This window comes from Pipistrellus kuhlii, unplaced genomic scaffold (assembly GCF_014108245.1).
Source record: "Pipistrellus kuhlii isolate mPipKuh1 unplaced genomic scaffold, mPipKuh1.p scaffold_m20_p_16, whole genome shotgun sequence".
In the NCBI taxonomy this organism is placed as follows: domain Eukaryota; kingdom Metazoa; phylum Chordata; class Mammalia; order Chiroptera; family Vespertilionidae; genus Pipistrellus; species Pipistrellus kuhlii.
The window spans coordinates 2,541,291-2,553,633 of record NW_023425471.1 but is presented as its reverse complement, the minus strand read 5'-3'; the positions used below and the strand labels follow the sequence as shown (position 1 = coordinate 2,553,633).

The window sequence follows — 12,343 nt, the reverse complement described above, 5'->3', positions numbered from 1 at the left end:
GGATGTCCTTATAAAAATGCAAAGCAAGTGCAAAAGAAATTAATGTGATCTTTAAAAGATCAGAGTGAGTCTGAACATTGGTTTTTAAGATGCTGTATCAATTAGAGACCAGAGATTTTTTTTTCATGATATTTATTTCATAAATGTAGTTATTTTTCTAAAACATATTAAAATAGAAAACATGTTCTTTTGATCAATTTATACAAAGAAAATACCAATATAGTAATAAAATACTGAAAATATATGAAAAGCACCAGAACATTAGAGAAATTACACTGGCAACAATTCTAGGAATATATTTTTTTTGCAATTGTACAATAAAGTGCTATTAAATCCAGTCAAAATTAGTGGTTATATATAAAAAGTAATGCTATCATTATGAAATTTGAGGCTAGGTTTACCAGCAATTGCATTTTTAGGCAACTTGCAGATCAAATTAATGATATCTCAAGGTTTTCATGCAAAAATCTATTCATTTCCATCAAGTTGAAAACAATCTAAATCTACATATACGTTGGTTCTTGGTAATTTAGTCATGAAAAAGTAATGACGTGATTCAAAATACAATAATTATAGAGTACCAAAAACAATCATACAAATGTGATTAAATAAAATCAAATAAGACAGAATAAAATCACATGTAAAAACAGTGGTTAATCAAGACAAGTACACACGTTTAATGCCTTTGATTTTACAGTAACTTTTCAGTAATTTTGCTAGTCACATTTAACAGACACACACATGTTAATAAGATATGTTATTAAATTCAACTGACCAGATATTAAGGAGGAACATTTTAGTGAATCAATGTAATTATTATATGAAAAATTAAAGGGGCACTGTTAGGATAGTACATTTCCAATTTTGACTAATTATTTCCTCATTTATTTGCTGAGGAACAGAAGACATGTATTTTGGTATTTGATTATATTGAAGCCAGAAGTCTAACATATAAGGGAAGACCGCTGTGCACAAACACAGGGGGGTACTATGGGTAGTACTTAGGGTGGACTGCAGTCATTTTCACGTCTGGAGTTGGCAAACTGAAACAGAAAAACCCAAATTAAGACAGAGTATCAGACCAGTGTCCTTTTAAGGACTCTCTTATATGGCTCTTCATAACTCAGTCTTGGAATCATCAACTTCACAATAAAAAAATCTCCAAACATGGCTCAATTAAGACTCACCATTTATTTTACAGGCAGACTATTTTTTCTTTCGTATAAGGTAGATTTACTTGTGAACCGACATGGACTGAAATGTGATATTAATGAGGACAAAATGATTTAATAGTAAGGTGCTTCTATTTAGGAATTTAAGAACCGCCTGGGTATTACTGTGACAAGGCAGAGCATCAGGCAAGTAACGTAGCCCTGGTCTGAAGGTTTTTCAGCTCATCACAAGTTGTTTTATACTCTGAAGTGAAGAGCTGACACTTGAGTTTCGCTTTTTTTTTTTTCATGCTTATAGATACTCGTCTTTTGTCAAGTTCCCTTTTCATGTCTGACTTGAACAAGGAACTGAAATGTAAACGAATTCTACTGCTATGTATCTCAAAAACTAACCCTGCAAACATTTTTATCTAGCTCCTTTAAGGAAAGAGGGTTAAGATGGTGCAATAGATGACCAGGGTTTTATAACAAATGAAGCCAATGGGTGAGGTACAGCCATAGTGAGCAACATGAAAATGGCATAAAAAAGACTGGAAAGTGGAACTGAAGAGATTTTCCCTCTGAACATCACCAATAGAATTAAAATAAAATCTAACCAAAGGAAGAGTGTTCAGAAAAAGAAATCTCAGCCCTGGCCTGTGTGGCTCAGTTGGTTGGGCACTGTCCCATGCACCAAGAGATTGTTAGTTCAATTCCTGGTCAGGGCACATGCCTGTGTGTGGGCTCCTTCCCCAGAAGGGGACGTGTAGGAGGCAGCCAATTGATGTTTGTCTCTCACATTGATGTTCTCTCTCTACCTCTCCCTTCCTCTCTCTCTCAAATTGGTAAAAAAACATGTTTAAGAAAAAGTCTGGCCCTAACTGGTTTGGCTCGGTAGATAAGAGCGTCAGCCTGTGGACTAAAGGGTCCCGGGTTTGATTCTGGTCAAGGGCATATGGGTGGGTTGCGGGCTCGATCTCCAGTGAGGGGTGTGCAGGAGGCAGCCGATCGATGATTCTCTTCATTGATGTTTCTATGTCTCTCAATAAAAATATATATTTTAAAAAAAGTCTGAGACTAATAAAATGCAGACTGTTAAAGAAGATAGAAAAGAAAGGCAAAAGGTGGCTAGGCATTAAGTAGTTTTACATTCCAAAAGAATATTGACTAGCATCTTCAGAAGTAACTCTCAAAATTACAAAGTCATGATTATAGAAGTTACTCTGTATGTTTCATTCCAATGTACATGTTCTATATATACAGTATAGAAAAGCTTGTAAGTTGGCTCAGCTATAATAATCATGTCATAAAAAAAATCAGATTATATTCTTTTAGCTGCAACAAAGCATGTTCTAATTTTCAGTTCTGCTAACATATACACAAGATAAAAGTTAAGCTTTAAAAGTATTCAAAAGAAAAAAAAATAAGTTATACCTAAACTATTAATTTACACAACAAATATGCTTTTACTTATTTCACTAACCAGCTATCCTCTCATCCATTTCTTAAGTGTTTCTTTATTCTAACAGTTTGTTTTCAAGACGTGTGTCTGTTCCCCTTTAAGTGCTGCACTTTTCCTTGTGGGAAGCGCACATGTGTGACACTGTTAGTGGCATGGTGGAGAAGTTCTGAGTTTTACTTTTTCCAGCTAACGGATGACAGAGTCCTGTTTCCTAGCAAGCACCACTTCTTTAGCTGTACAACAAATAGAAGAAAGAGATGACAAAAGCAAGCAAGAGCACTGTTAAGGAAAGCAGCAGCTGCTGGAACCAGATACAACGCTGAACTTGGTCTTCAAGCTTTCTATTGCTTTCTAGTAAACGATTGAGCTAAACAGGGAGAAAAAGGATGAAAGATCTGTATTAATAAAACTGTACATCAATCACGTGAATGACAAACAGGAATATGAGAAATCCACACATTTACGGGATGGGTCCATTTATTCTGAAAGGCTGCGAGCTGGAAATGCAATGAGGAATTAGATTCATTTGGTGAACAGACGTGCACTGGCTTACTCCTGTTTTGAAAAGGTCTAATTTCTAGCTGAGAAAGGAGCAAAGTAATCACTCCCTGGCAGTAGCGGAAGCAGCTGCTCAGAAAGGGTATTCTATTCTCTGTCTTTTTTAAATTTACCAGTAATGCACTACATGGTAGCTCTTCTGTGAGAATTCTTTGATTACGTCCCAAAGCACCATGTGCTTTGCCAGACGTTCCTAGTTCAAATTAAAATGGCCAGAGCTTTGCCCTGGCTCAATTGGTTGGATTTCATCCCATGCACTAATGCCGTGGTCGGCAAACTGCGGCTCACAAGCCACATGCGGCTCTTTGGCCCTTGAGTGTGACTCTTCCACAAAATACCACGGCCTGGGCGAGTCTATGTTGAAGAAGTGGCGTTAGAAGAAGCTTAAGTTTAAAAAATGTGGCTCTCCAAAGAAATTTCAATTGTTGTAGTATTGATATTTGGCTCTGTTGACTAATGAGTTTGCCGACCACTGCACTAATGGGTTGCTGCTTAGATTCCTGGTCAGGGCACACGCCTGGGTTGAGGGCTGGATCTCCAGTAGAGGGCATGCAGGAGGTAGCCGATTGATGTTTCTCTGTCATCAATGTTTGTTTCTCTCTTTCCCTCTCTAAAAATCAATAAAAAAAAAGAAATGACCAGAGCTTTAAAAAAGTTAGATCTCCAAAAGTAACTCGCAGCTTACCATTTGTGATTTCGTTTCCCTTTAAAAAGAAGCATTTCTGTTGTGTCTATGCCAAAGGTTTTCCTTAAGTCAGTGGGAAAAAATAGGTTTCTGATGTTAGTTAGCATTAACAACACCGTTTTAATTAGGCAGAATGATCACTTACCTGTAGACACATATCTTCACTGGTTTTATCTGACACGTTAAAAGCACCGTCTTTTAATGTTAGACTGGTTGGTTTACTGCTCTCAACAGTATGGCACCTCAACCTGTGAAAATCCAAAGGAAACATAACTTCTTAACATTTTTAATTTTTAAAAATAAAAGTAAAATATAAAAATTTTAAAAAGCCACAGAGTATGTGAAACACAGGTAAAAGTACTCACTTCTCTACCCAGATTTACCTAAGGTAGCAGTGTATTTATCTTCGAAGGGGACAGAATTGGGGACAAATATTATCTTGGGCTCAGTAAAAAAGAAACACCACAAAAACAGCAGACACCGGAAAAACTCTGAAAACAACGAAGTTGCCCCTTTGTAAGAAAGAGTTAATTTACAAAGGGAATCTCTATTTGTACCAGGAAGACTAAATCTATAGACTCTCATCAATGGAGAAGGCACTGACCTAAATCTACATAACAAGTCTTAGCCTTGTTTCCTGTACTTTTCCTGATAACCTTCCATAACTGCATCCTTTATCCCAACATCATCTTAACTGTAGATGGTGTTTAAGGTGGTGGCCTGGGCCACTTTGGGGAGTTTTATTATTTTCTGGATCTCTCCCATGCACACAGAAGAATCTATAATAATAGAAGTGTAATATGCTAATTAGACCATATGTCCTGACGGACAACCTTCCAGAGGAAGCCATGGTGGCAGGGGCTGAAGCAGATGGGTGGGGGCCGAGGCAGAGGCAGTCGCTACTGCGGTGGGACAGAGCCCCTTGCATGTATTTCGTGCACCAGGCCTCTAGTATACATATATTAAACTTCTGTTTTTCTCCTGTTGCCTGTCTTCCATTGTGGGGACAGGGGCTCTCAGCCAAGAAGCTAGAAAGGTAAAGCAAAATTATTTTTCCTTCCCTGCAGTATGGTGACCCTATATGGGACCTGCTGAGACACCATACTCATTTGGGAGCCTGCAGGTTGGATCCTGGAAAACTTGCAGAAGCTGGTAAAGGTAAGAATTCTTTAAAAAGTCACTTCTCCTGGATCTCATCTAGTGCCAGATTGAGAGGGGAAAGTCCTTGTCCCCTCCTTTCCAAATTTAGATTAGAAGGAGAAATATTTGAAGGAGTCAGAGATTAGCGGGTCTGTGATTGGGGACATCTGACATTTCTTGTGGGAAACCAGACATGCTTGCACCATACCATTGTACTGCCTGAGACAATGAAGATTTTTGCTTTCTTAATATAGCTAACTCTGCGAGTGAACTTTCTGATCTTGTGAGGACTGCATTTTTTGAACCCTCTCTTGGGATACCTCTTGCATCCATGGTTAAACCATAAAAAGGCTTATGGGTTTGAGTCGCTATTGCGATTAATATAAGATCCTACTGATCAGTGGCCACGTGACAGATGCTTTGAAATGTAACACCTTCCATGTTTGAAAAAAGTTTAGACTGCTCTCATCCTAAACAATGTCTTACTGGTATCTGTGGAAAGACCACATTGAAAGGACAGGAAAGAGTGTGGCAAAGTCCCCAGCCTTCAGGATTTCCTTATTAAGATGGAATTACAAGAATCTCTTTCCCTCCACTTTCAGAAGACAGCTATCAAATTTAGAGAAGAGTTAAAAAAGATCAGGGGCCATTCAGTCCCTAATCACAGGGACCTTGACTGACTGCTAAGTCACATTCTTCCCACCCATGATTATCCTGAAGTCATCAGACAATATCTGTGTGTTGACACATCCAGAGTCTTGTGACTGGCCGGAAAGCAAGTGTCTGCTACTAGCAGCCATCTTGAGAAACTCAGGGTCTCCTTCACCTGGGCACCCGCACGGCCCCACAGAACTTGGGGCCCACACTAGATGCCTTGATGTCTGCCAAACACTAGAAGGCGCATTCTTTGGCTGATCTTTCCCACCACATTTCAAGGCCTGTGAGTAAAAAGCATACCTGTGCTCCATCACTTTGCTCCTGGGAACTTCTTTCCAGAACTGAGCCAGTTCTGCTGGGCCTGTGCCAGATGTCTGTTCCATTTCTGCAGCCATGATCAGAAACCGGTCTTGGGCAGAGACGGCAACACCTGTGTTCAAAAGGGCAAATGATTTGAACGGGAATCTTTACCAAAGTTTAGGTGTGTGGCATAAGGCGTTATTCTAGAAAAAAGTAAGGAAGATAGGGATATGGAACTTCCGTTAAAAAAAAAAAAAAAAGGAAAAAGTTCTAAAAAACAAGTTCTTTGTTGAAATTAATTTCAACTGGTATCGGCTGAAACGATTTTACTCTTAAAAAGCAAGTGACAATTAGTGAACGCTGGGAAGGACTTGGGAGAGCCGTCTGCCCATTTCGTTTTGCATGTGGGAAAGCAGGTGCCTACAGTGCAATGGCTAGCATATGACAACTCACCCCCGTGTGGAGACACAACTATATCAATTGATGCTCCAGGGTCACAGCTGCTGTTGCTAGGCTTGACTCTGTATTTTTCCGGAGCGGTTGTTCTCACCTGTTCATAAACACAGTAGTCACATACTAACCTCTATGCTTTTGGGGGAAATGGCTTATAAGGGACTTTCAACAAAATTAGCAGCTAATCAATAACCCAAATTTACAAAATAAGCTTTGATGATTATGCAGAGAATATATCTTTGCTCACCATTAGGAAAAAAGCATCTCAAGCTATTTAAAAAATATTTACTCATTTTTAAATCCAATTGTCATTTAGCCTTCCCCTTAAATAAAACAAGTACTCTATCTGTTAAATATTTATCATGTGCTAATTACCTGAATTAACACAAATTCAAAAACCTGAATCCACATGTTACAATAGTGTTCAAAAATTTAAAAAAATAGCTGATAATCAAAGGACATCCAGACATCCTAGTGGTTAAATTTAAATTAAATAGAGGACTTAAGGAAGTAATACCTACAATATAGGATGGTGGTGGACTCAGTCTTTATGACACTTAATGCTCAATATCAGGTTAGTATCCAGTACAAACTAATACTCCTAAATATACTATACTTGGGAGATTTTGTAATTTTATGTTAAATATTATTAAGAACTAATCATATAATGAAGAGTGATTTCCTTGGGTTTTTTATTTACAACAAATGTTAAACCCTGGAATTAATTTGGGCATAAAAGATTGAAATACAGATCCCAGGAAAAATTTTGGATAAGATAAGGCATTATAACATGCCTAAAAAGATCATAAATAAAACCATTGCGTTAAGTTCAAATTATCAATCTTTCAATTAATATTATCTAAAACCACTTTCCATGTAAAATTTTCACACATAATTTATCCTATATTTCAAAAATTTACCTTAAATGCCACTATGTTTTTAGTTACATTTGTCAACACGATTAAAGATTTCTTCTCTCCAGAGTCTATACTTCCAAAATACAGTTCTTCCGCTGGGCTAAGTAATGACAAAAACATAAGACATCTGTATTACTCAAAATAAATGACAATCTAATCCAGCTTGAAGTAAAACTTTTGGTTAATATTTTATGCTCATTTGCATAAATAAACTTTATCAAAAAAGATAAGATTACAAAATAATTACCTAATATATTTTGTATGTTAATCTTATTAATCCAATGCATGCTATTTAAAAAGTCCTATGGTTTCCCCAAGATCAAAAGCAAAATAGGAAGGAACATGGAGAGAATTAGAAAGATTCTGAATTAGTCCTATAATCAGCTCCAATGTAAGGTACACTTACTTGAACTCTTTGGAAGGTTATAGACAATAATCAAAGCAAAGATGGAATTGTTGCCTCAACTTCATCTAGTTACAACAGATTAGAGTGGAGCATATTTTTATACACCAATAGAGAAGAGCGGAACTTCAAAAGAAAGATCATTAGAGATGTATTCAAGTAACAGAATAATTTCTTACTAATAAAGGCCTTTTCTGTGTCATAGGGAAGAAGAAAAATAAACACAAATAACATCTAGGGTGAGAAGTGCAGGAAGAACTTGTCAAACTGTAAAACCAGAGAGCCTCAAAATGCTAATTTCACTTGGCTACTGTGATGCCCGTGACCTAAAAGGAAAGCACAAACCCTTCAGCAAAGTTGTCCAAACTGGATCAGGTGCCTCCAAACAATGGGAGGACAGTATTTTTGTTTTTGTTTTATATTATTTTATTTTATTTTTTAAAATATATTTTTTAAATTTTTTACAGAGAAGAAGAAGAGAGGGATAGAGAGTTAGAAACCTCAATGAGAGAGAAACATTGATCAGCTGCCTCCTGCACACCCCCTACTGGGGATGTGCCCGCAACCAAGGTACATGCCCTTGACCAGAATCGAACCTGGGACCTTTTAGTCCACAGGCTGACACTCTATCCACTGAGCCAAACCGGTTTCGGCTGTTTTTGTTTTAGATAAAAAGGTGAATTCCTCAGACAGCTCTTGAGGTAGAGATGCACCTTTAAATAGATTCATGTTATGACAGGAATGTCTGCACATCGGAGATGTTTATTCACTTAGAGAACACACATTCTTAAGGAAGTGCTCTCCCAGCAGGGCTCTGCCCAGCTTTGGATAAGACATAAATGAGCAGGCTGCTGGTTTCCTTTTCGGACTCCACCTGCAGTATGCCACAGAGACGTCAGGAAGGTTTTGGAATTCAGAACTGCTCCCAGAAACCAGCACAGTAACTGAGAGAACTCCGGGGAGGCAGACATAGGCTGGGTCCCTGGGTGGGTGCGTGTGCAGCCCTGTGACTTTCCTGGGAATGGCAGACACCCAAGTTCCACTTTGGCTTTCTCCCTTACGAGCTCTTCCGGCCATACCTTGATATTTATAAGCCTCGATATTACAAATATCAATGTAAATATTTATAACTTATGGTTTTGACAAGCCTCTACTGAAAAAAAAAACAAAATAACTTCCAAACCAGTAGAGGGAAAAATGGCCAAGAAAAAACATGGTAAACCGAACATTCATGTGTGTCTCTGTTTCTCTTTCTTCCTCTCTCACATACATACATGACAACTCCAAATATAACAGTAATCATAATCTGTGTAAACAAACCAATCTTGTAATTTTGAGAATCTCAGGTTCAATTTATTAAAACTCTGGCTGCATTGTTCATAACAGACACACACACCTAAAACATTACATAGAAAAGTTTCAAGTAAAGGCATAACAAATGATATATTAAGTCATCACCGAAGAAAGATGGTATAGCAACATTAATATAAGGCCAAATAGATTTACCAACCAAAAAGCATCAGTAGAGAGAAAGAGGTCTTTACATAATGATAAAGAAATGATCCTGAATCTTTTGGATTATACAACCTAGAAACAAGAGATGGGCTGAAATTTGGCTTTACTAGAATTCTTTTTCTGGTTCAGCTTTAGCTTTTGGGAAGTCAAGTCGATAAATACCTACATTTCATTGTTGTTTCTGGAATCTGTGAATTTGTGTAAAGTCTAATAGAATTAGTAAAATGAGAAAAATACGTCATTCAGATTTACTGTCAATATAAGAATATCCTATCTAATAAAAGAATAACATGCAAATTAACCATCACTCTGTCACAAAGATGGCACCACAGTAGCCGGGGAAAGGGGGGATGCTGGTGGCATAGCAATCGTGCCCTGCCCACGTAGCGGGAGGGCCTCTGGCCAGAGGCCAGGGCATGGGACACTGGCGTCATTGCAGGGTGGGCTGAGGGAACCCCCAACCCCTGTGCATGAATTTCATGCACTGGGCCTCTAGTTCACTCTTATTACCTGATATATGAGGGCCTTTTAAACACACTGAATGGAAAATAATAAAAAGGCGGCTAAAACTATCCATTATGTCTGGAAACCAAGGTCTTCAGATAACCCTTAATTTTGTATTTTGCCAGTTTCAAAAACAGTATAGAAGTTTTCTTACTTTTCAGTTCCCTCAAGATGATTAAAATATGTTATGAAAACATAACTAGTAAAATCTTCCATTATTACCTGATGTGTAATAAGGGCCCTTTAAATACACTCAATGGCTTTTTGAAAGCTTTAGTCTTGGAATCAACTTTTTCATTTTCTTCTGCTTTGGAAGTAGATTCAGTTAGGTTAATCTAAAGATTAAAAAAATATGAAGAAAAGATCAAGAAATTTAGTTTCATACTTGACGGCTGGGCAGGTCATTAGATCAAAAAATAAACATGGTATTGATTCAGTGCAAATTATAATCTTTAATGTAGCTTTATTATATCTAAATTATATAATTAATATATATTAATGTTACATTAACATACAATTTGAGTGCCTACTATAAATGATTATAGAAAATATAACGTGGTCCTTCCCTTAAAAGTCTTTGGATTTGTTTTAAATTATAATGTATTTATCAAGCCTCTGATTATAAGAAGACAACTAAGTGCTTTTTAAAGTATGAAACAAAGAGAGGAAGTAGATCAAGAAGGTAAAGTTATAATTTTATTTCACATAAATAAAAATATTTTAGATAACACCGTCAAATGCATTTTGTCAATTTTTATACAAAAGTATGGAATCACCCCCATCCCATCCTTCTTTCTTTGTACATACAAAGATGCAGGAGGACAGAAAGTTGTGAATTACTCAAAATCACATAGCAAGCTATTAGTAGAATTAGGGCTAGGCCAGAGCTTTTGACTTAATTTCATCTTCTTATTGAAATTACCTTTTTCAGACCAGCTACTTGTTCTTCATTAAAAACTGCTTCTAAGATTTCTTTGCCATCACTTTCTGTATCTTCCTTACTCGAAGCTTCATCCTCACTGGCGACAGGCCCGTTTTCACACAGCGGTGTCTGGAAGTCATCATCTACTAGAGGGGGGTAGCTATATTTGAAAGGATCCTAGAAGAAAGGGAATTTTGATCAGCTAGCTAAAGAGTGGGTAGAAAAACACTTCTCTTAGTGAAGTTGAAATCCATTCATTTGGCCAAGGAAATAGACGGAATCAGACAGTGAAATTGAAAACAAACCAGAAAAGGAAAAAGTAATCAGTGGTGTGAGACAATTGGCCAGCCATCTGTAAAACAGGCAAACTGGATCTTTAGCTCACACTTTACACCAAAAAGAATTTCAGATGGATGAAAGCTTTAAGTGTGTCTGCAAGTCTGTGTGTGTATTTATTTTTTAAAACCATATAAGCTCCAGAGCAACATACAAGAGGATTGAAACACACACACACACACACACATACACACACACACACACACACACACACAAAACCTAAGCAGGGATAGGCTTTCTAAGCGTAGCACAAAAAATAGAAGGCATGCACATATTGATAAAAATTGAGCACAGTAAAATAAAACTTTAAAAAAAGGGCCACAAACTGGAGAAATGTGCACCGCACATAAAATAAAAAAACAGCTTTTGTTAATATATACGACAAAAGAATAACCTATCAGAACAAGGAATAAAGGAACGATACAGTTCACAGAAAAATAATGAAGGCTGCCTTCTACGTCATTAAAACATGCTCAGCATCACTGGTAATAAAAGAAATGAAAATTAAAACTACAATGAAATATTTTTCACCCCAAACTGGCAAAAACGATACTATGTGGTGTTGGCAGGAATGCTGTTCAAATGTTCTCACACATTATTGGTAAATGACCACAATCTCTTTAGAGGAAATTGGCAACGGCTATAAAAATTAAACAGTAAATGTACCACTGACCTAATTTTACTTCCAGGAGTTTATCCTCTATATATACTGCCACACCCGCTCATCAAGAATTATTTACAAGGATAGTCACTGCAGCACTATTAGTAATGGCAAAAAATTAGAAAATAAGTAATGTACCTTCAAAAGAGACCTGATTAAATAAGTTATGTTATATCCACAGTGGAATGTTCTACAATGGCTAGAGTCAGGTAGACCTCTATGAATCAATTACGGCATAAAGTAAAAGTAAATAATGTTAAAAAAAAAACAAAAAAACACACCCGCAATAGAATATATATGATATGTGACCATTATGAAAAATAGTATAATGGACACAATATCTCCAGAAGGAGAGAAAATCTGGATATAGTGACTGCTCCCGGGGCAGTGACCTGTGGAGGGAGACATACTTTTCACTGTACTGTTTGACTGCAACCTGAAGAAATATACCACTAACCTCAGAGAATGGGAAATAAAATAACCTTTTATATCTCTAAAAAGAAAATTAAGTTTTACTAAATGCTATTTTAAGGTAATTCTATGGGCAAATGTTAAAAAAAATGTCAAGTCAATAAAATCACCATTTTAACTAAGGGTAGTACTTGAAATGAAGCATAGTCTGGTTTTTGTAGGTTAAAATGTGAAATATGAAGTCTCAGAATAGGAAAGCATAAAACCT

General features: G+C 36.9%; 1 protein-coding gene across 2 annotated transcripts in view; it reads right to left on the bottom strand.

Moving 5' to 3' along the window:
- Positions 1–281: 281 nt before the first annotated feature.
- Positions 282–12,343, bottom strand: part of MOSPD2 (motile sperm domain containing 2) — a 38,301-nt gene continuing 26,239 nt past the window's right edge. The window contains exons 9-15 of one of the 2 annotated variants that reach the window (XM_036439700.2): positions 10,668–10,844; positions 9,968–10,080; positions 7,327–7,423; positions 6,407–6,503; positions 5,954–6,083; positions 4,002–4,104; positions 282–1,043 (exon numbers count right to left, since the gene is read on the bottom strand). In XM_036439700.2, coding sequence (XP_036295593.1) covers positions 1,002–1,043; positions 4,002–4,104; positions 5,954–6,083; positions 6,407–6,503; positions 7,327–7,423; positions 9,968–10,080; positions 10,668–10,844 — 759 coding nt within the window. In that variant the 3' untranslated portion in view covers positions 282–1,001. Of the gene's footprint in view, positions 1,044–2,216; positions 2,981–4,001; positions 4,105–5,953; positions 6,084–6,406; positions 6,504–7,326; positions 7,424–9,967; positions 10,081–10,667; positions 10,845–12,343 lie in introns of those variants that run through there. The other variant, XM_036439699.2, reaches the window with a different exon arrangement.